Here is a 25,195-nt window from a genome sequence, read left to right on the forward strand (position 1 = left end):
AAAGGAAGAACTGTGTGACATTCCATTTGTCACGATCAAGGATGAGAATCTTTTTGCTGAAGCTGTGTTGAATCCAAATCTCTCTCTCTTTCTCTGTATTGGCTTCGTTCTTTCTCGTCAGTCCTGCTGATGTACATATATTTTTCAACATTATTTTTCATTAAAAATCAAATTATATAAAAAGTTATTTCAAATATCTTGAAAGAATTACGAATACTAGTTCAACTAAAGTGCATAAACTGTTTGCCCATATCAATGGTCACATTTCCGTAACCAAGGTGATAATGCTCACCATGGTTACGAAATGTTCAGTACAATGCATTTATTTCAATAATTAAATACCCGAGTTGACATATTGAAATAATAATAAAACTGGAGGAAAACTCACGTAAAAAAACTTTATTAGCGTACACTTTTCGTCTAAATATCATAGGCATTGTTAGTACAAAATACTTAGGGGAAAATTCTACCCTAATAAAGTTATTTGCGTGAGTTTTCCATTAAACATTAACAGACAATTTAAAAAAAAAAGCGCCATCTAAGTAGCTATGTTAAGGTAAATAAAAGGTTAATAATTTCCTAACTTATTAAACAAATTATATATATTCAGACAAAATAAAGTTAGGAAAGGTTAGGTGATTTAAAAAGCACTATCTCTCAACAAGGGGATAGACGTAGACAGTTAGGACAATGAAGTAAAGATTCACACGTTTCTTTATAAAGCCTTTCATATGAGGAAAAGACTTTTATGAAGAACTCTTGTCTTGTTCCAGTGGATTCTATGTCTAGTGTCGATAGCATGCTCTACAAATCCAGAATGTTCAGGCTCATGATATTTACCATAAGACGTGTTCTTCTACCCGAATAAAAGCAGATCTTCCTGTTTGTCCGGAATAAGATAATCCACAAGAGCAAGGAATCTGGTAGACACCTGCATAATTGAGATGTGGAAAATTGTTCTTAGAATACGAGAGAAAGATGGCGATTTTTTTGATGGGGAGAAAGGCAACCAAAGTATCCAGTGGTTTAAAACTTTCGCTATGCGTTCAATAATACCTTGCACATAAGGGACAGGAATGCGACGAGTGATTTTTTCTGTATTTGAAGAGGTAGAAATACCATAATTATTAAAAGTTCTGTTAATGAAATAATTCTTAAAACCATTAGATAAAAAGGTGGAATTAATAAGTAATTCTTTCTGTAACAGTTCGTCCGAAGAACATAAAGAATGGGCACGATCTACTAGTGTTTTAATAGTTACGGCCTTTTGACCTGGATGATGATGAGAGTCAGCATGGATATAATGCTCCTACTATCGCCAGCTTCTTTGGAACACTGAAGAACGTATTTTTGACAACATTTCACCTAGACCTACTCACTGGTTCAGATATGTGGATGATATTGTAGCAATTTGGAATGGCGCTTCGTCTGACTTACAGCAGTTTCTTTCTAAATTAAATGCACCTCCTCCCAGGATCCAATTCACCTTAGAAGAAGTAAATAAACAATTAGCATTTTTAGATCTTTTAATTCTTCGTCAACCAGATGGTAGCCTACATTTTTCGGTTTTTCAGAGAAATAGATTCATACAAACCGTTATATTCATGAACACCAAAAAATAAAACCTCATAGAAAGGCTCATTACTTCATTCTCCTAACTTAAACAGATCCGATGGTCTAACGTCTATCCCTTTTGTGGGAGATAGTACTTTTTAAATAACCTAGTCTTTCCTAAGTTTATTTTGTCTGAATATGTATAATTTGTTTAATAAGTTAGGAAATTATTGATCTTTTATGGTTATCTTACATTAGCTACTTAGGTGGCGCTTTTTAGAATTACCCGTGAATGTTTGAACCGACGATGCCTATGATACGTAAGTGAAAAGTCTTCGCTAATGAAGTTATTTACATGGTTTTCCTCCGATTCGGCATATTTCAATTATCAAGTTATCCTGAATCTAAAATGACAAACAATAAATACATCCACCCACCTACATACTGGGAATGTCCTCTGTCGTCAATTAGATACACCTGACCCCAGTCTACTGTGCTTGTCTTTGCGCAAAACACGATCATGTAGCAAAATGAGACTAGAAGGAGAAATGGACTCTTCAAAAGATCCAGGAATGTGGCGTTTCTTCTATCACTGTGGCCTACAATGGAAAATTCCTCTTCAGGATCAAATCATGAGATTTGCTGAAGATTTTAAAGATTTGAAGCTTACATAATTGTGGAAGCCATAAATGAATTAACTCACCTGATCCTTTTTTAGAAGATCCATCCTGAAATCCTTGTAGGCCGATATCTTTTGGAGAATTGATTATAGTAAATAAGGAAAGAATACCCCAAAGTATAGAGACAACTCCTGAAAGCAGACAGAAAAACTCCAATTTATTTAAATATGATTACGTGTGGATATTGAAAACCAACTAGTCATTCAAAGCAAATAAACGCATACTAACCTGCGACAATTAAACTAAACCTCCAGCCGTAATTAATTATAATAAATGCAGAAACAAATGGAGCAACTCCTCCCGATATATTAGCACTTGCTGACAGTACACTCCAAAAAGTTCCGAACTGCGATGGCGAGTACCACTGAGAGAAGTAAAATACCAATTAGTTTATAAAATATCTGAATAATGAATTTCAATTTTAATCATTTATTTAATTTAAAACAATCATTTCCGAGATTTTCTCTGATGAAACGTTAAAAATGCTATAATATTTCGAACTTTCCTTACCTGTTTAAGTACCTTAGCACAGGACGGCCAGCCGCATCCTTGAGCAAATCCATTAATAAACCAAAGGACGGCAAACGAAGTGATGGATTCACAACCTGAAAAAATGACTGTCACTAAACCACTGACTAGAAGACCTGTTGAAAACAGCAGGCGAGAGCTGATGCGGTCCGATAATACTCCACCTAGGAACTTACTGATGGCATAAGCCATGTTCTGACTACTGACAATTAAACCTGTCGAAATTATATATATATATATATATGTATTAGTAATATATAGTCAATGATTCTTCCATAGTTTTCCTTAAAGTACAATACAATGTCAATATTTCAAAATGTCAAAAAAACTATCTTTTTTTTTTGTTGATAACACTTGAAGAGTAAAATAGTGAATTCAGCAGATGCTACTTTTCAATGTTTCTTTAGATATAACTTTTCAGCAATTAGACTTTTACCTCTAGAAATAACTTCAGAAAATGCGGTTTTTAATGAAAGCATAAAGATTTGAAACAGCAGCTAATAGCATACCACCGATGCACAGCTTTATTTCAGAATTAAAGTAAGAGAGCATAGTTGGATAATGTCTACTAAAGCAATTTAAATTACCTGCCTCAATTAGAATTAGGTACATTGATAAACATTATTATTATTATTATTATTAGAAAGAAATAGTAATGTTTCATGAGTTTTTGCATTACAGCACACCTTTTTCTCAACAGATAATAATATTTAGATTTGTTTTTTTTGTTTTTAAGAACTTTTGATGGGTACCATAAAATAATAAATAATAATCCTGGGTATTTACAAGTTACCCTGCTTGCTCAGAATCACTTTCGTAATCATAATTTTCGTATAAGATTATTAGCCTTTCACTTATTTCAGATTTAGATGTTAGCTACACACGTTGACAAAGAACTTTAATTGTTTATTAACAACAAATAAAATTTGGAATATTTAATCCAATATTTCGATTAACATAAAGATAACAAGGCAAATGAAATAATTGGAATAAAAACAGTATAACATGCAATGTTCAAACGCAGAATTATTCTCCTAGATGTTTGAAAGGTTTTTCCCATTCATAGTTGTTTACATTTGGAGGGTTCTGTAAAGCATAAGTGGGTCCCCAGAATAATCTGTCAATTCTGGAGTAGTCTCTTTAGGAGAGATTCTCTCCATCAAGCTAATCCACATGGTCTGCTAATCCACCTTTTTTCCATATTGGTTCATTATTATACATTTCTGTTATTCTTTTCTCAGTTTCTCTGCAGGTCTGCTAGACTATCCACTGTAAACTCCCTTATTGTGGATATGGCAATGCATCCTGTATCTACTCCAGCTGCTGATAAGGGATGAACTTTATCTTTTGGAGAACGGATAAAGCAACTACTTGTGATATTGTTTATAGGCAGTTTGTAAGTAATGTTTATTGAGTATTTTTTTTAATATTTTTTCAGATACTCCTTTAATATAAGTAAACTACTACTACCAGTTGAGTGATCTAATGACTCTGTATTCGATTTTGGGGTATACATCCATTTGACCAAGACGTTTTGTAGTAATATTTTTATCATGCTTTTAGTATGAAAGAGAGATAACTATCTGAAGTCTGGTAATTAACGTATCTGAAAAGCGATAAACAGCGGTTGTTTTAAACGTATAAAGTACATTTCATTCTAATGTTTTAATTATTTAAGTGCTCTGATAATGTATCTAACATGTTTTGGCCGTGCGGTCAAATAGTGAACAAATTGTTATAATAATTATCTTCTTCTTCTTCGCGTTATTCCCGCTTCCTATGCAGGGTCCGCGTGTTACTTAGATGCGACATCTTGTTAGTACTACTCCCAACCGACCCGTCGCCTGGTCTGCCGCTGGGGGGGGGGGGGGGAATATATTTTTGACTGTAGAGGCGTATGTTCACGGGCCGGTTTGCGGGATGAAAAACGCCAGATAAACTGGCGGAAAAAACCCTACTGACCGCGCCCAAGACCGGCTAACTTGGCAATGCCTGAGGAAGATCCTCAAATTCCTCACGTCTACAACGGGAATCGAACCTGGGACACTCCTTCCCCAGGCATATGGTTGAGAAGCGCAAAGCCACTAGGCTAACCGCGCGGTCTGTTATAATAATAATAGTAATAAATACAATAACATAAAATAATTCCAAACATCTAAGAGGCTGTAATTCTGCGTTTTAAATCAACTCAATAAAAAACCTGACGACCTTTGACGACCTTTGTCAAAATATTTGAATGCTTTTGAAATTACTTTGGTTACCTTGCCGTATTTAACCTTGAAAATTCCTCGATTACTGTTAGGCGAAATACTGGATTAAAATATTCTTTTTTTTTACTTCACTTTGTTCATAAATCATTGAAGTTCTTTTATTAACGTTTTATTAATATATAAAATCAATTTTTACATATGCGACGTATTGTATACCTTGCATTCTAGGAAGACAGATGTTCAAGAAACCAACACTTCTATTTTCCATAAATAAAAACCTTGGATTATATCCGAAATAATGCATTTTTTCTTGCCAGAAGATGTTGCCCAAAGCAATATAACCCTACTCAAATATGCTTGCAAAATTTAAGAAAACATAAATAACACTGAATGGCATTAAAAATATGGAAAACAATTACGAGAGACGAGAATGATGAAGACTGTTTTCTTTTAAGTATTTATTCCCTTAAATATTTCTTTTTAATTAAATTACCGAATATAATATATTTTAACTGAAGAAAGTTGGTTACTTAAATTTAATGCTGTCGTTTAACATATTACACAGACAGCAAATATTAAACCTGCCTAATTTGAAAGGAATCAAACAATTCCAGTTTTAGACACAATTGCCACTAAAATCAGTCCGTTTTCTGTAGCGCAATTATCGTTTTTAGCTAGAAGCAACCATCACAAAAGGAAAATTAAAATAGTCCGTTATTGAATAGTTAATCTATTAGGAAGTAAAGCACCGCATTCACATTTTAATTTAATTGAAGAAAGGATATTAACCTCAGTTTGCTTCTCGTCAAGGTGTTTAACTCTAAGCTATGCGTATATGGTTTGTAGAACACTTTGTGAGTGAGAGGGGGATTGTTTTATAAAGCTGTCATATGTGTAAGGAACTTGGACAGTGCACTGTTTTCGTAAAGTTAAGGAACTCGCATAATGAAAGTAAAGGTTAGGGGAACGAAACTCAGTGGTGGGCTGGTCTGCTTTTTCGTACTTGTGTCTACTGTGAAGTATGCTGCCAAAATAAGTGCTGTCGGTTTAAATTATTCTTTGATTCATATGTAAATTATTTCGGCTGGATGTCCGGAAGTTATGTGTTTACCATAATTAGGCTCAGCAAAATTTTGAATTGGCCAAAACTAGACGACTTCTAAAAAGATCAAATATATTTGCTGGAATCCATATGCCTAATATTCTCGCATATTCTCCCGGTAGCTTCTAAAGAATTGTGAGCTCATTCAAATGTACATGTTTAGAGTGGCATCTTAATGGTAACCACTCAGAAATTTAAGACAGCTGGCACGTTTATTACAAACTCATACATGTGTGTACGTCATTACAGCAGATTAAACTGAGAAAAACATAATTAATTAATTACATTAAAAGTTGTCACAAAGAAACCTGACTCCAGAGGTCACTGTCGAACAATAGCATCCTAGTGCACAAAACTAAACTTTCATCTTAACTGAGAAAGGTTTCTTTTGTCTTTTAATGATAAGCCAAAACAGGTTCAGTCTGTACATTGATTAAGTACCATGGACAGTGGCATCTTTGGGATCGTTACCCTTCTTTCTTGTCGTACGAGTAATTATAATGTATGTTCTTTATTATAGCCTTCATTATAATTCTGTCCCATAATTAATACTTTTATTAAAATTTGTAAATTTATGCCACGTAGTTACGTTTGGATGATGCGGTATTAATAAAACCCACCGATCGGATAAGTCGTGTTTAAAGTTGCACAAATTGATAAACTGTGTGTAACCCTTTTCAATTTTTCAAGGATATATTTCTTGCGATATGCTTATACCAGAAATTTTATCATAATGCTTGTGTAATATTCCGCATCTGAAAGAGCACTTGATCAGTGTGTGTTTATTGTTGAACTTTGAATAATATGATTACTGTAAAATTATCTGAAAACTAATCAAAGAATAACCCGAACAATTGGGTTAGCCTTATCAGGACAATGTGTTACACCGAGTGCTAGATAGACGCTTCTGAGTAATTATAATGTAATCGCTTATAGTTACTTCATTCACGTGTTGTCTGTTCTGAGGTGCGAGGTGCATTTGTGTCTGCTTATTTCAGGTAGCAAAATGACCCCGGAAGAAACATGTAGAATGCTGATGTGTTTGCATTAATTACACAGGCATATCGATGTCTATAAAACATAAACACATATTCGGTTCTTGAGCAAAATGCGTCCTTTATTTAATTTGCAAAGGTCACATATAAGAAGAATAAGTTTTGTTTCCTTTTGTATAAAGAAGAAACATATGCGTACAAGATATGGATTGTTATTGATATGGTCGTATGAATATAATATGAGCAAAGTCTTTCATGAGCTGCAGTCACACACACACACACACACACACACACACACACACATACAGTATTAAAGATACAGTATTAAAGCTTATTATGAATGGAATTACACTCTTTAATGGTAACTTGTGTGGTGTAATGAAGTATAATATTCATTTAAGAATCAAGCACTAGAAAGTGCCAGAATGTTGATGATTCATCGTAGGAATATGATGAAAAAAAAAGTACACTGAAAGATCAGTTATGGGGGAGAGGGAGGGAAGGTACAACAATATGGATTGGATTTTGTAGTGATACGGACTCATACTGTTTGGATATTTGGAGTTATGTCCGGTGTATTATGTCTCAATTTGTGCGTGCGTGCGTGCGTGCGTGCGTGTGTGTGTGTGTGTGCGTGCGTGCGTGCGTGCGCGCGCGCTTGAAGTCCTTAGGAGACCGGCTAACTTAAATTTAAATTAAAAGCTCCTATACAGATTTTTCATAAAGGCTTTCATCATCCAGCGATTAGAATCCTGGTCTTTCTAACCAGGACATCATCGATACCGACTAAAGCATCTAATCAGGTGGAGAACACATGAGCAGATATTAAAGAGGGGATGCTGGAACGATGCTTTAAGGGAAGAAAAGATGTCATTTAGACCATAACGAAAGAACGAGTATTTATAGATAAAATGAATGTAGCTTTAACAGTTTCTGCCAAATGGAAACTGTTTGGGGGCAGCTACATGGTAGTTGGAAAAAAGAAGGGAGCTTTCTTTATTCTGACGACAGCATAGTTAGGCGAAACGTTTATCTATCTTCTGTGTCCAAGCAAACAACGAGGAATCCATTCTTCTTTTCACTCCTTCCATTCTTTATATTCATTTTGTTCCTATTCCTTGTTGATCCTAGTTTAAATTTACATATTTCCTACGTTTTCCTTCCACAAAAAAACCATCAAAGACCTGAATGGTTTTTGTCTCTTCCCCCAATTGGTGATTTTTCAAGTAATGCTTCTACTCTTTTTTCAAGATGTACCAAGAAGTGTTTATCTTTCATTTGACTAGTAACTTTTCATGTTTCATTGTTAAATTAATGCACACTCTCTCTCTCTCTCTCTCTCTCTCTCTCTCTCTCTCTCTCTCTATATATATATATATATATATATATATATATATATATATATATATATATAATTCACTTGTTCTAAGATCTTGTTATCTATTACTAAAAGCTCATTTAGATCTAAAATAGCTTTCTGTAAGTTATCTTCAGAATTTGTAATTATTATTTGGTTGTCGGCAAAGAGGAGAGTGTTTAAGTTTACTGTAGGAGAAAGTTTAATTCCTTGATGTAAATTTTTATTCCATTTTATTATTATTTCATTTAAGTAGATATTAAAAAGAGTTTGGTTTATCTCTCTCGTATATGATAGCTCGTGATTTAATCTTATTTGCATTTGATTATTTTCATATATACTTTTGATAGCTTTTAGGATATTATTTGGTATTTGTCTTTCTTTTAATATGTTAAATAATATGTTTCTTTTAACTTTGTCAAATGCTTTTTCAAAGTCAATAAATGCAATATGTGTTTCTAAATTGTATTTTCTTCTTTTCTCTATTATTAATTTTAGGCAAAAGGCAGGGTCTACACATGATCGCCCTTTTCTAAATCCATTCTGTACTTCTAAAATAAAGTTTTCGGAATATTTCATTAGTTTGTTATTTAAGATTCTGCTATATATTTTGTAACAGGAATTTAGTATACTGATACCACTATAGTTTTTAGGGTCATCTCTATTACCTTTTTTAAAGATAGGAATCACAATTGCTTTTTTCCATTCTATTGGGGGGATACCAGTTGAATAAATTTTATTTAAAAATAATAAGAGTCTTTCTTTGAATCTAGTTCCTACATATTTATATAGTTCTGAACCTACTTTATATATATATTATTTTATATATTAAATTATTTTGTCTACTTAGTGAATTTTCACATCAAGATAGAAAACGATTTTCGTTAAACAGATTGATGTTTCGAAAATTGCAAAAACCTTATGGAGTTTGATGGCACATTTTCCCGAGCAGTAAAGGGAAAATGCATATTGGACTGTTTAAAAGACACTGCCTGGGTGGATGTTGCATTGAATTCCTAATTCATTTTTGTGCAAATTAAATCAGTATTTCGACTTTCTTGGTTTTCTAAATCGACATACAATGCAGTCGACATCCGACATACATACAATCGACATCCTACCCACAAAAGGTTGTAAATGTCAGCGCATTGGTACTGTGGATGGACTAAGGGATTTTTGTTTTATTAATATAATTAACGGCTATTTAAGCCTGTTTTTGTTTAGGAGTGTCCCTTATATTTAATACATTGGCTAACATAACTCAAAAGGGATATATATATATATATATATATATATATATATATATATATATATTTAGGGCATTATGGGCGAGTGTAGAAGGCAATTATGGCAGAATAAAAAATGTGGAAAAATTATGTACATACCTTGGTTTAAAGATGCCTTCTAAGTCCAAGCTCTTGTTGAAAGGGGGGGGGGGGGAGAGGGAAAGAACATGGGGATGTACTTGAGACACGGGAAATAAGTTCGGGAACCCGGGTTTAATACAAAATAATTTTGTTTTATTATTTTATATATTTTTAAAATAATCGAATTGTTCACATGATCCGATAACCCTGCTCCAGAGACCAAACGTGAAGCTATTTCAAGCTACTTCAGTACTCTAATAAGCGGGAAAGTGACGAAAGTCGATGAACTATATCGCCCATCTAAAGACATTCGCAAACATCTATTTCTGTGACGGGATTTGAACCCGTTGCCTGCTATATGAAGAGTGGATACGTTAGCCACTGGATCAAAGGAAGTTGTTCATTATTAAACAACTATATTAATGAACATGTATACTGTACTTCCTTTTCATAGCAAAAGTAAGTATTATCATAACGAATATATTGAAGCGAGAATAATTAAACTGTGTGTAGCAAATATTTACTGGAAAGCCGGTTGCTCAAGCAAAGAATTTGAATTGTTCATTTGCTGTTCACATATTAAATATGATCTAATGTATCCTTTATTGAAGTTGGGTTTCCCGTAAGTAGTGAAGCGGAAGGGCCTCAATGTAGAATCCCGGAAAATAGGACCCAAAAATTGTAGAGCATATGACGAAAATCATACCACAAATATCACTGTAATAAATGTGCTTCTATATTTTTGCTTGTTTCACACCTTCGCATTCCAGAAAAGTGATAAATGTAGGTTATAATAGCGAAGAAAAGGAAGCGAATAAACTTCCTTGTCGCTCATATATCAAAATGTTATTGTTTCTTGAGATTTAATTTTTGTTTAAACTTTCCATACGCTAAAAGCTAATCTAAGGCGACATTCTTCTTGAGCTGAAAGTTAAGAATGTGAGTAAAAAAACTCAATTAAATTAATTAATTAATAATTGCATGCATTTTTTCAGACATACAATTCGAGTATAATTATTTGATATATTTATTTATACATTACATAGAAATGTGCTTATAAGTATATTGCATTGATATTTTCCAAAAAATAAATTTTAAATAAAGATTCTAATTTGAATTAATAATATCAAAATCACTTCTTTTGTTCATGAGATCCCAGTATGTCATTTGCACGATCTTGAGATGCTATTTGCAGGGGATCCCAACATACAACTTCCGGATGATCCCAGACCAGTCACTTACAGAAGGAAACTGATTTTTTTTTCGTTTCATCACTAGTTTCTACATATAATTTATAAAAATTTACACTTTTGCTGATTACTCGCTTTCGGTATCTAAATTAATAATTAATTTATTATTTGAAAGCACAACTAGCTTCGTCTTGTTAGAAGACTTCATAGGATGCATAAAATGAAAAGAGAAATACAAAAATATACATTACAAGAGGAACAATAGCTGTAAATTATCTTACAAAAGCATATTGATGACGTTTGAAGTATTATGGATGTCATAGTATTGTTCTACACGTTCACGTGGGCATGATTTCGTGTATGCCGAAGTTGGATACTGAAGAGTGACAGTCCAATAGGTTACCCAACTTTGGTAGTGAGATGGATCGCATCGAGGAACAATTTCTGCTGGTTCCATGATTCTCCTCTCAGCATCTAAAAATGTTTTCTGATTTGTTCCAGATCACTGGATGAATGACAGAATCTTCATCGTTAGGGCGAGCAGAATTAAAAACGTGGTTAGATTGCGAGCTGGCTCTAGTTCTGCCATAAGTAATGTCTCTCACATGTTCTTCCATACGCAACTCAATGGATTTCTCCGTCTGACCAAAATAGGCCACATTGCAGTTACACCATCGACGATATAAAAAAATACCATTTATGGCAAAAACGTGAGAAAATAAACTAATTTCTGTTAATTAATAAAGCGATGAAGCGAGAGTATTGGACATGAGAATGAAAATACCAACGAAAGGTGACAACATCACGGAACACCTTAAAACTCTTCCTTTGATCTTATCAGTACCGTCGACAGGGTGTAGCATAGAGGCAGCCTGCCTAACGGCGCGGCCTAATAAGGGCGCTCGTTCAGCCATATTGCGGTAGACGCCGTTGCTACGCTAACAATTCCTGTAAGCGTAGCAAGTGCGGAAAGAAGTTTTTCCAAGCTTAAACTGATTAAAAATTATTTGCGAACAGCAATCATCAAGTCTAGCAACTATATCGATAGAGGCAGATATAGCTTATAATTTAAATTTAGAAGAGCTTATAAACAGTTTTATTGTGCGATATCCCCGTAGAGCAAACATTTAATTAATATTATTATGTATTATTATGTAATCGTTTCGCATTAATGTTTCTCTTGTAATAAAAAAAAATAGCAATTGGAGATTCTCTTATATTTTTGTCTTATAATCCATCAGGGGTGATATTTAATTGTTTGCCTCAGGGCGCGATCTAATAAAATAAATAAATATTTATTTATTTATTTTATTTACGCCTTCCCCTTGTATTCTTCATAATCATTTTCCTGGCGACTGCCCTGGACCTTACATTTATATTGCAGAATATGCAACGTTAATGAAGAGTTGATAATGAATGTTAATAACGGACAGACGAAGATTCCTGATGTCAGGCCAATTTCGATGTTCACCATCTACTGTTGCCTATGACAGTAGATGGTGAACATCGGAAAAGTAACAACTCAGTTTTAGATTAACAGGTCGCTCTAGAATTATACCACTCGCTTGTACAATTTCCCAACATCTTCCGTTTTACGAAGTAGATAAATGCATTAGCTTAAAAAATCACTTATTCTTTTATCAAAAAATATAAAAAACTTCCTCTTCCAAAGCTGAAGTTTATTGTCGAAACATAAATACTAACAGAATAAGTTTGATGTACTCTCCTCCCCGGGTGCCTTTGAAAATCACAGATAACCTTGGACCAGCTGTTGCGACGGCTAAGGGAATTAAAAACTGGCTACCTGCTCTTCAAAAACTTAAGACTAAACGCATCGCCTACTGGCAAATATAAGGCGAATAAAAGATTAGCAATTTTATCGTTTATTTATTTTTAAATTTTCAAAAGTTCAAATTTTTAAAAAATTAAAAATCTTTTTATAGTTCAACGATAAAAGATGTGATTGGTTCAACACAGGCAAATGAATTAATAAAATAATATTAAAAAATACGCTACTTTGTAATTTCAATTTCAACTATAGAAAAAAAAATTAAGACTAAAAAAAAAGTAGTGGCACAAAGGTTGTTTTCATTTATTTATTTATTTTATTTACGCCTTCCCCTTATATTCTTCATAATCTTTTTTCAGATGTAAAGCAACTAGGAAGTTCATCTCGGTATTTCTAAATTTCTGTAAGGGATCTGTTTGCATAACGTAAGTCGTTTTGTTTGTTGTTTCATTTTGGATTCGTAAGACCAAACTGTGTGTGGTCTAAACTAGTGTTTCTCAACCTGCGGTCCGCGACGATGGGACAGGTGTTCCGCAGGCAGACTTAAATTAATTAAATAAATATATTTTTTTAATTATCCAAACAAAACAAATTAAAATTGAATAAGTAATTAAAAATTATTGAAATCAAATGGAGCCTGAAAAAAACTAACAAATAGCGTCAGAATGTTCAAATGTTCAATTCGTCATTCTGCCACTAAATTTGTAGCTGCAGAATGACGAATAATAAAAGAGGGGTAAAGTGAAAAACAATATAGTTTTATTGCTTTCGCCTTCCCTTGCTGTTTTTGTCAGATTTGAAGTGAACATGTGGTATCCACATTTCAACCAATGGCTTGTTGTTTATTAATTTTTATTGTTGAAGGTTTCCTTCCTTCAACCAAGGCTCAGTACATCTTCAGAAGTGCTAAGTGATACTTGGACAAACACCAGAATTTATAATTTTTCGGAAACGTTTTTTTAATAATGGAAAAGTGGCTCAGAACTAGGACTTTGAAAAGAAGAGCAAATGAAATAGGTGATGAATCCCTAATTAGAATCCCTCATTGTGATACACGTCTTGTAACGGCGAGTAAATCTGATACTATTAAAGTAGAAGAAACAAGCAGTTCAAAGAAAAAATACAGTAGGAAATATAACAGTTCATATTTTGAATTCGGTTTAGTTTACTTGGTGTGGAGATGAAAGTGAACAGAAACCTCAGCGTGTTTTGTGTTATGAAGTGTTGTCGAACGAGTGCATGAAACCTACGAAAATCCGACGACATTTAGAAACTAAACATCGTGATGTGAAAAATAAGCCAATTGAATTTTTTCAGCGACGCTTAGGGACATTAAATCATGGGAAAGATATAGTTTCGGCCATGGGTTCCATTAATTGCAAGGCACTGGAAGCATCCTTTCTCTTAGGTTTGCGCATAGCGAAAACAGGGAAACCTCATTGTATCGGGGAAAATTGGCTACTTCCAGCTATAAAAGATGTGGTAAAAACGATGTTTGGCAACAAGTTACTAAAAGATGTTGATTTGATTCCTCTTTCAAATGACACTGTCGGTCGCGGAATTAATGAAATGGCAGGTGACGTGGAATATCAGTTAATCGAAAGAGTTAAGAAGAGCCCTTATTATGCGTTACAAATAGACGAGACTACTGATGTTACAAATGTGTGCAGTTAACATGCTACGTGCTACGTAAGATATGCGCATGATAACAACATGCATGATGATATTCTGTTTTGTAGAACTTTGTCATCCCAAATTGGAGAAGAAATATTTCACACTCTGAATAATTACATAATACACAAAGGGATCCAGTGGGAAAAATGTATAGGCTTCTGTTCGGATGGAGCTCGCGCCGTTACAGGCAGGTCTAGTGGGGTCGTTTCTATGGTCAAGAAAGTAGCTCCGGATGAATTGGGTGCATTGTTTCATACATAGGGAAGCGTTAGCCTCCAAAGGAATGCAACCAGAATTTAAAACTGTACTATATAACGATGCAAAGCTAGTTAATTTTATTAAAGCTCGACCGTTAAATAACAGGTTATTTTCAGTACTCGGCGATGAAATGGACAGTGAATATACACAACTTTTGCTTCATTCTGAAATTCGCTGGCTTTCCAGGGGAAAGTACTAACAAGGCCATTTCAATTAAGGCACGAAGTTTTATTATTTGTAAATGAACGTAATTCTGATTTTGCTTCACTCCTTGTTGACGAAGCATAGTTATCAACACTCTCCAATCTTTCAGACATTTTTTCGAAATTAAATGAACTAAATCTCTCCCTTCAGGGAAATTTTTGAACTGTTCTTGATGCCTACGACAAAATAAAGGCATTCGAGGAAAAATTGGTGTTATGAATTAGTTATGTAAAAGACAGACAATTTGCACCTTTTCCAACATTGGAATCCTTTTTATTGGAAAATAATATTTTTGTTGATTCTGAGTTTCTGGAAAGGGTTTGTGATTACCTCAAAAATCTGAAACGGAATTTTGAAACATATTTTCCTAATAACGTTTATAAGAAATTTCTGTGGGTTCGCGATGCATTTCAGGCTTGCAGTCACGAGAACGACCTTTCGTTATCGAAAAAAGAACAGTTAACTGAGCTTTCAAGTGACAGTGGACTTAAAATGCAATTCCGTGATCTTGGTTTTGCTCGATTTTGGATCTCGCCTTCAGTGAGAAGTGAATTTCCCGAATTATCTGAAGAAGCATTGAAAATCGTCCTGCAGTTCTCTACAACCTATCTTTGTGAGAAAGGATTTTCATCGCTCCTTCAAATAAAAACAAAATACAGAAATCGCCTTACTGTGTGTGCCGATCTTCGACTGAAGTTGACCAACAATATTGAGCTGATATCTAGCAACTCTGCAAGGGCCGAGAAACTCAACCATCTCATTAAAAGTAAGTAGTAACATAATTATATTATCTTATTTATTTGTTTAATAAAAATTAAAACTTTGTTCAATGATGATACACTTTTAATCGTTTACTTCCAATTTAATTAATTATGTTGCCATATCTTTCAAAACATGCTTTAGGATTTATTATGTTATAAATGGCACAGTTTTTCCGAAATGTTGGTAATTCCTACATAGGTTTTTTTAAAAAAAATTACAAAAAGTCAAAACGACGTATAGGGAAATAAATTAAAAACATTATGTTTATTTTTGAAGTAAAACTTTAATTCCAACATTCTAAAATCTTAGTTTTCTTGCTTTTCTGTTCGCAAAATCGTCAATCACATTAGCGAAGTCTATTTCATCACTCAGTTGCTGTTTTATAGACAGTATGGCAAGATTTCTTAAACGCCAAAAAAAGTGCCGCTCGAGCCTGCTCCCCCCACCCACCCCCACTACGTCTCTGTAACTTAGTGGTCCGTAGGATTCTTTTAGGCATTTTACTGGTCCTTGGGCTTAGAAAGGTTGAGAAACGCTGGTCTAAACTAACGATTCGTTAACTTCAACCTTGATCCACAAGTGTTAAAACTTGTTCGTAAAATGCAATCTTACAAATAAATGAGCCGATGGAGACGAATACGTTATAAGAAGCTGGTTATTATTTCAATAAAGAGAGAAAAAAATCCAACATGAATTCATGTTGAGAAAATTTTAAAGTTGTTCCTAGACTATCAACTTCATTATCTCGTCAGCCAGTAACCGAGATAGGTAACTGTGTGTGGGGGAGGGGGGATATATATTTAAAATATAATAATAATATATAATAATAATTTATTTACAACTAAAAATAAAATTTAAATAATTGTAGTCCAGATTAGATAGTTTCACGATCATTTTAATGGTTTATTATGTTTTCAGTATTTTATGTTTAATTTATTTAAGTTTTAGAATCATTCGGGGAGAAGGAAAATTTTTGTTGTTTTAATTTTCAAGCGATCTTACTTATTTGTTATGACACTGATGATCATTGATAGGATCAGTGCCGTAACCTTTGATAATTGTCGTAACCTCTGATATTTTGTTATCTGAAATCGTTTGTTTATATTAAATGATATAATCTGTTCGTCGTCTGCCTTTTTTTTTTTTTTTTTAGCTGCTAGTTTGGATCATTTGAATCACATAACTGAAATTAGATGTCATGAAGATATCTGTATGAATTTTATTCGAACTTAATTGAGTCAGTAATAATGATAATCAATTATGTTCAGTTAATGTTAATTAATTGATTAAGAATCAACTATGTAAAAAAAAAAAAAAAGTGATCAAATCAACGTACACAGACACACACACATACTATGAGTTTAATAGCCGATAAAGGCCCTAGGAATCAGCTGACCTAAAAGGCTATCATTTTTCTGTTTTATTGCAATGTTTACCAAGCAATGCACGTGTTTGTCACATGGTCCAACCCACGAAGTGCGTTCCTACCGCTGATAATATTCGTTGGCCAATTAGGTCAGGTATCACGTTCACATCCCAACCACGGGTTTCCTTTATTTTTTATCTTTCTTCTTTTCTGAAGCTCGTATTACAAAACAATATGGTGGGGGGGGGGAGATAATTATAACATAAATATTTACAGAATATTCGTATATGTAAAACGCGTAATGAATATGGAAATGAATTCATTTTACTGTGATAACCAGGCTGTAATATCTCTTCGAGGTTTACTCAAGAGTGGATATGTCCTTGAGCACATAAACAGAAAATATTGTAGGAATTCGCTATTATAGGCGAACTGAAACTTTTGCTGTGTAACAGTATTCCTTCATATATTAAAACAGGCTCCTAGAAATTATTATAAAACTCTATTGAATTAAAATTAATAATAAATATGATTTATTTAACATTATAATTTATAAATCGGTTTATATTTTTGAAACTTCAAAAAACTGAAATATATTTTGAATATACGATATTTCATTATAAACGGCAGACGATATAACTGAGATAAACAGTTCATTTTCAAAGGCAGACGATGTAATCGAGATAAACAAATAAATATGAATCAAACCATTTTATTATGACAAAAATATATCTCAGCAACTTTTTAGCAAATTATTTAAAGTGTAAATTGATCAAAATTCCTACATTTTCTCTTTCAGTTTATTAAAATTTGCCCTTTTCATTTCTTTTCCTTTGCAGTTTGCCTATGGAAGCGTTTTCAAAGTTCAATATATTAATAGAAGTGAAAACTTACCTGCTTCATTAATTCCTAATCCTTCTTCCATTAGTTTTGGCATTGCAAATGAAACACTTTTTCGATTGTATGCATAACATGCATAACCTATAAACATAGTGATAAAAATCGTCATTTGATGACTCTTTAGTTTGTCCATTTTTCTCATTAGTCAGAATGTACATGTAAGCGATTAAATAGAGGAATTGAATTTCTCAAGCATCCGTATAAACACGTTGAAAGACACGGCTGTGTGTTAGCATAGTATGCAGCAACAAAGCCAAATTTAGTTAACTTCCTGGCGTTCGTTAGAATAACTGCACCTTCACAGCCTTGAACAGAAAATACACGGGTGAAGGACTTCCTTGCTATCGCATCGTTCAGAGTCTGTAAGAGATAGATACCCTTGTTTCGAACTTCATCCACAATAAGGTTCAGAACTTTATCTGATGTACAGAGCCTCACTGCCGTGTAGCAACACGCTCTTTATTATACTATTCAGATAACTATATGATATACACTAAAAGTCATTACGTTTCGAGGCATAGGAAGTGACGTTAACTATTGCTTCATAAGATCCAAGAACTAACGATAAACAGATTTCGTTATCTTAATTTTTTATTGCTTTTATTTTCCAGGTGACTTTAGAAATAATAATAATAATAATAATAATATATATATATATATATATTATTATATATATATATATATATATAGTTACAAAATAAATTACCAAGTATGAAGTAAGGCCTAAAGTTTCACTCACCACAATTACAAATGCTCAATGTTCCCTACAATACAATTTTCAAATCGAGACATTCTTTTTGAAACACCCTGTATATATATATAATACATTACATGAACACAATTGTGCATAACAGATACTTGTAGGTACATAATATTTTTTAAATAATAATAATAATAATAATTGTTTGCAACGTATATTATTATAATATTAACAATGATGATTATTACAGATTTTTTTTTGTATTTTTACACTTTATATATACAATAACAGATCAAGTAGCACAGCAACACCGACTGCTGTGCACAGATTTTAAAATAAGATGGAAGATAAGAACCTCTGGATGCCATGGGATGAAGACAATTAAGTGGTTTTGCTTAAAAGAGGAGAGTGTGAGGAATCGTTTTAGGGAGAAGGTGTTAGAGAGGATTTCGGATGGACTGGAAAGTGTACAAGATTGGTGGAAACATAATTCAAAAGTAATCCTGAGCTGTGCAATCGAGGTGCTTGGTGAGACATCTGGAAAGATTAGAGAGCAGACGGAGGGTTGGTGGTGGAATAATAATGTACAAGTGGCAGTGACAGCTAAGAGGAAGGCAAAGCAGAAGTGGGATGAGTCAAGAGTGGAAGAGGACAGAGAGAGAAAGCAAGAAGCCAAGAGAGTTGTGGCACAGGCGAAGGCCATGGCATATCAAGATCTGTATGATCAATCAGAAACAAAGGAAGGACAGAGAAAAATTTATCAACTAGCGAAATGTAGAAATAAAGCAGCAAAGGACATCTTACATGTGAGGCAGATCAAAGACGCTGAAGGAAGAGTATTATGGAGAGATGTGGACATAAGAAACAGATGGAAAATATACTTTGAGGGACTTTTGAATGAGGAAAATGCAAGGACTCACAGAGGAGATGGGCAGCCTTCTGAGGGGATGGTGCAGAACATCAGTAGAATGGAAGTGACGGAGGCCATGAAGAGGATGAGGAATGGAAAATCGGTGGGCCCCGACAGGATTCCAGTGAAGGCATGGAAGGCACTGGGGGAAGAGGGAATTGAACGGCTGTGGGACCTGTTCATGAAAGTTTGCCAACAGGAAAATATACCCGAGGAATGGAGGGAAAGTACTCTTGTCCCCATCTACAAGGGTAAAGGGGATGCACAAGACTGTAAAAATTACAGAGGAATAAAGTTGATGTCCCACACAATGAAAATTGAAAATCCTAGAAAGGGTTATTGATGGTAGATTGAGGAAGGAGGTGGAGATTGCAAAGGAACAATTTGGCTTCATGCCTGGTAGATCAACAACAGATGCTATCTTTGGGTTACGGCAGATGATAGAAAAGTATCGAGAGAAACAAAGGAAGCTACATCTGGCATTTATTGATCTGGAGAAAGCATACGATAGAGTGTCAAGGCAAGAAGTCTGGAGGTGTCTGAGGGAGAAGAAGGTTCCGGAGAAATATGTCAGGTTGGTGCGGGAAAATGTACAGAAATGTGAAGACAAGTGTTCAGACCTGTCTGGGACAGACAGAAAGTTTTCAGGTAACAGTTGGCTTGCATCAAGGGTCAGCATTAAATCTGTTTCTGTTGAATATTGTGATGGAGGTGGTAACAGAGGAGGTGAGAGAAGATGCACCTTGGACAATGTTGTATGCAGATGACATCTTGCTGTGTGCAAATTCAAGAGAAGAAGCGGGAACTAAACTGGAAAGATGGAGAAAAGTACTGGAAGAGAGAGGTATGAGACTGAGCAGAAGTAAGACAGAGTATATGTGTTGCACAGTAGGCAGCGGACAGGAGAGAGATCTGGAGCTGGAAGGAAATGTCATCAGGAAGGTGAGAGACTTTAGATACTTAGGTTCAACAGTGGAAGAAGATGGAGGAGCTGAGAAGGAAGTTGGATGCAGGATACAAGCGGGTTGGAGGAACTGGAGGGAGATGGCTGGAGTGTTATGCGATAAGAGGGTGCCGATCAATCTGAAAGGCAAAATCTATAGGACAGTAGTGAGACCAGCTATGACATATGCTATAGAAACTGTGGCCCTGAGGAAAAATAACATCAGCAGGATGGACGAAGCAGAGATGAGAATGCTTAGGTGGATGTGCGGTGTGACCAGAAAGGATCGTCTGAGAAATGACTATGCCAGGGGAACAGTGAAAGTTACGAACTTAGGAACGAAAATACAGGAGGCAAGGTTGAGATGGTTTGGTCATGTGATGAGGAGGGAGGACGAATATGTGGGAAGAAGGGTCATGCAGATGGATGTGCAAGGAAGGCGGAAGCGTGGGCGGCCAAAGAAGAGATGGAGGGAGCTGGTAGAAGAGGACTTGAAGATGAAGAACTTGGATGTGGTGACAGCCCAAGACAGGAAGGTGTGGAGGAGACTCATTATCAACAATGACCCCACTTAAGTGGGAGAAGCTGCAGAAGAAGAAGAAGATATATACAATAACAATAGATATTATTTCTCTATAATTTTTTTAAATAATTCTACTTCTTTCTGTTATCATCGTACAGAATATTTACATATGTACAATTAAACATTACATTTTCTGTTCTATATGCAGATGAAGTACCTTATTTTTTTTAAAATATTTTTTTCTTTGAATATAAATATACTTTTTTTTCATATCGTATCATAATTTATTATTATACACAGTATTGACATATGCATTACAATAATATGCAGTCTATGATTATCACTAAGCATATAATAATAATAATAATAATATTTTTTAAGAAAAACACTTTATTATGTCTTGCATACATATAATAATTACATTATAAAATTATAAAAATTTCAAAATTCTGAAAATTACATACATATCATAATAAGAACATTTTTTTTAAAATTCAATGATTTTTATTATTAAAATTATGATTGCATATTATGCATTTACAAAATATGTTGTTCTAGTTAAAATGTTGAAATTCATTGTTAAAATGTTTTTTTTAACAATGAATTTCACACAAATGTTTTTTTTATTATAATTTTTTATTAAATTTATAATGTGTTAATAATATTACTATAGATGGTAATTTATAGTTTGCAATTGAATAAGATTACATTTTTAACAACATTTATATTATAACAATATGTTATATTTTACAATTTTTGCTTTTAATGTATTTTAGCGCTGTAACTACAGCACTTCAATGTAATAAATATTTTTTTTTTCTTTCTGTTGACCTCGGTTGAGATGTAATGTGTCAGCTTGTATCCTCGAAGCTTTATAATAATATTTTTTATTTATTTTTTTAATTGATCTCTCAAATATTTACATATATACAATTATCATCTTGAGTAACATTCTACTACTACTCCTTGGCATTACAGTCCATTTAGGACCTGGGCCTGTCTCAGGATAGCCTTCCATTCGTCACGATTCTGTGCCTTGCTCCTCCAGTTCTTTACTCTCATTTTCTTTAAATCATCCTCCACATCGTCAAGCCATCTCCTTTTTGGTCGTCCTCTGGGCCTAGATCCACCTGGTCCAGACATGAAGACCTTTTTTACGGCTCTATCATCCCCCATTCGCTGAACATGTCCTAGCCATCTCAGTCTTCTCGCCTTTATTTCAGTAATAATATCCACTTCATTGAATTTCTCCATTATTTCTTTGTTATTCCTCACTCTCCAAAGTCCATTCTCATTAATTGGTCCAAAGATCTTTCTTATACCTTTCGTTCCCAAATTTGCAATCGGTTTTGATCTCTCTGAATCATTGTCCATGTTTCGCAGCCGTACAAAAGCATAGGTTTGAGGATTACTTTATATAGCTGGATTTTACTTTTTATCGAAATCAAATTAGATTTTAATAATGGCTGAATACTATAATAAGTTCTATTTAGAGCAGCTATTCTATAGGTAATTTCAACTGACATATCATTACTTTCTGTTATTACTGAACCCAAATATTTGAACTGCTGGACTCGTTCAAAGATTTCTTCATCTACCGTGAAACTTTGGCTGTTTCCCAATTTTTGTTTATCTTTGGCAACAATTAAGTATTTTGTTTTAGTTTCGTTTGTTTGTAGTCCCATTTTCCTTACCTCCTCTCTCATTTGTCTATAACCTTCTCTAAGGCTTCTCAGTCCTTGCAACACAGTCCACATCAACCGCAAAAGCCAAAAGCTGTAGACTTCTATTCATAATAGTTCCACCTCTGTTTATAATTACATTTCGTATTACCCTTTCAAGGCATAGGTTGAAAAGCATTGTTGATAGTTGATCTCCTTGTCGTAATCCTTTGGTAATCCTGAACTCAGGTGTGAGTTCGCCCTGTATTTGCACTCTACCCATGGTGTTTCTGAGTGTCATTTTAACTAATCTTATCAGTTTAGGTGGAATTTTGAATTCCTTCATGACTTTAAATAGCTTATCTCTATTGATGTTATCATAGGCTTGTTTAAAGTCCACAAACAAATGGTGCAGATTGATATTGAACTCGTAGCATTTCTCCATTATTGTTCGTACTGTAAAGATCTGGTCTGTTGTTGATCTATCATACCTAAAGAGCCACATTGGTAGTAACCCACTGTTTTTTCTATAAAGGGTTCCAATCTAGTTGCCAGTACCCTTGCAAACATTTTGTAAATTACTGCTAACAGTGATATTCCTCTATACTTTTGTAACGGAGACTTGTCATTTTTCTTATGTATAGGAACGATAATAGGAGTGTCCCATTCAGTAGTCATAGATTCAGTTTCCCATACCTCTGACAAACACATGTATTTTGATTAATAGTGATTGTCCACCGTATTTTAATAGCTCGAGTGGTATTCCATCTTTACCAGGTGCTTTATTATTTTTCATTCTCTTTGGGGCTAATTCCACCTCGTTTAATTCTGGTGCTTCCTCTGTCTCAGCTTTCCCCCATACTTGCCCCCATAAGGGGTTCGTTAAACTCGTCTTCTTCTGGAACGTTATTTTCCAAGCTTGTTTTGTCCTGAAGGAGATCTTCAAAATATTCTGCCCATCTTTTCAAAATGTCCTCCTTTCCACTGAACAAGTTTCCCTCACGGTCTCTGCAGAAAGTTGTTCTGGGTTGAAATCCGCCTTTAATTTCCTTTCTCTTATTATACATTTTCTTAATTTGTCCTGTATTATTCTTCAAAATCTCAATTTCATTTAGCCTTGCCTTTTCCCATTCACGTTTCTTTCTTCTACACATATTTTTGGGCTTGTTTTCGTTTTTCTCTATATTCATTCTCATTTACTTGAGTTTTCCGTGCAAGCATCTTTAGACGAGCTGTATTTCTGTCTTCAACACATTTTCTACATTCCGAATCATACCATTCATTTCTTTTATCATTATTTCTGAATCCCGGGACTTCTTCAGCCACTTTAGTAATTTTATTCTTGATCCCTTCCATTTTTTATCTATTGTCATATTATTTATATGTTCATCCTCATTTTCTTCATTTATTTCTTCTCTCAATCTTTCAATATATTTTTGTCTGATTTTTCCATCTTTTAATTTTTGGACATCATATCTTGGTGTTCTCTTTCTTCTACCTACTTTATTAATTTTTATCCTTTGTTTATATTTAATTCTTAACAAATAATGATCCGTATCACAATCCGCTCCTCTAAAACTTCTTACATCAATGATATCTGTCGCATGTCGTCTATTGATCAGCATATGATCGATCTGGTTTTCCGTTATTCCATCTGCCGATCTCCAGGTAACTTTATGCACTTTTTTATGTGGAAAACAGGTTGTACATATGATCATATGTTTGCTACTTGCAAAATCAATTAGTCTCATGCCATTTTCATTACTTTCTTCACTATCTCTTCCAATTGTTGGTCGGAAGGTCTCTTCCTTTCCTATTTTGGCATTCATGTCTCCTAGAACCATTTTTACATCATGTTTCGGTACCTGATCATGTATCTTCTCCAATAATTCATAGAAATTTATCTTGTCTTTTTCACAAGAGTCCTCAGTTGGTGCGTGTGCACATATAAGTGAAATATTGAATATCTTAAACTTTATTCTCAGTACACAAAGTTGTTCATTTACTGGTCTAAAATCAAGAACCAAGTGTTTCCATTTTTTTTAACCAAAAATGAGGTGCCAAAGGCTTTTGATCTCCTCCACTGTAAAAAATAGTATGTGTTCTGGTATCAAATATGCCACTTCCTTTCCGTCTCACCTCCTGCAATGCTGTTATCCGCACTCTATATCTCTGTAGTTCCTCACACACTCTCTTCAATGTTCCTGGTCTGTTCAGGCTCAAGACATTCCAGCTTCCAAACCAATATTCATAATCCTTTTTCTGTTGTCCCGCAAAGTCCGTCTGGCTAATTTTCCTTTTAACTTTCTTAACAAATGAGTTTTTACAGGACAGGGTTGTTAGCCCTGCGCCCAACCTTACAAGAAGGAACCCGGCTATACCCCCGGATACTGGGTACCCATTTTAGTCGCCTTTTACGACATGCATGGGCTACATTTGGACTATTCTTTAACCCTGGTTACCACACGGGGTTGAGTAACATTCAGTATATTATTTTACAAGGTTCAGCACTAAGTGCTACA

At 34.2% G+C, this 25,195-nt stretch overlaps 1 protein-coding gene across 2 annotated transcripts in view; it reads right to left on the reverse strand.

Moving 5' to 3' along the window:
* The window catches only part of LOC150096737 (glucose-6-phosphate exchanger SLC37A4-like), a 30,553-nt gene extending 12,169 nt beyond the window's left edge, over positions 1-18,384 (reverse strand). Inside the window, exons 1-5 of one of the 2 annotated variants that reach the window (XM_090408221.1) lie at positions 17,931-18,384; positions 2,745-2,839; positions 2,463-2,598; positions 2,258-2,365; positions 1,992-2,153 (exon numbers count right to left, since the gene is read on the reverse strand). In XM_090408221.1, coding sequence (XP_090264347.1) covers positions 1,992-2,153; positions 2,258-2,365; positions 2,463-2,598; positions 2,745-2,839; positions 17,931-18,078 — 649 coding nt within the window. In that variant the 5' untranslated portion in view covers positions 18,079-18,384. Of the gene's footprint in view, positions 1-1,991; positions 2,154-2,257; positions 2,366-2,462; positions 2,599-2,744; positions 2,978-17,930 lie in introns of both variants that reach the window. The other variant, XM_090408220.1, reaches the window with a different exon arrangement.
* Positions 18,385-25,195: the final 6,811 nt, after the last annotated feature.

Source organism: Typopeltis vanoorti, chromosome 18, assembly GCF_054136105.1.
Source record: "Typopeltis vanoorti isolate ZY-2024b chromosome 18, IOZ_Tvanoo_1.0, whole genome shotgun sequence".
NCBI classification, from domain to species: domain Eukaryota; kingdom Metazoa; phylum Arthropoda; class Arachnida; order Uropygi; family Thelyphonidae; genus Typopeltis; species Typopeltis vanoorti.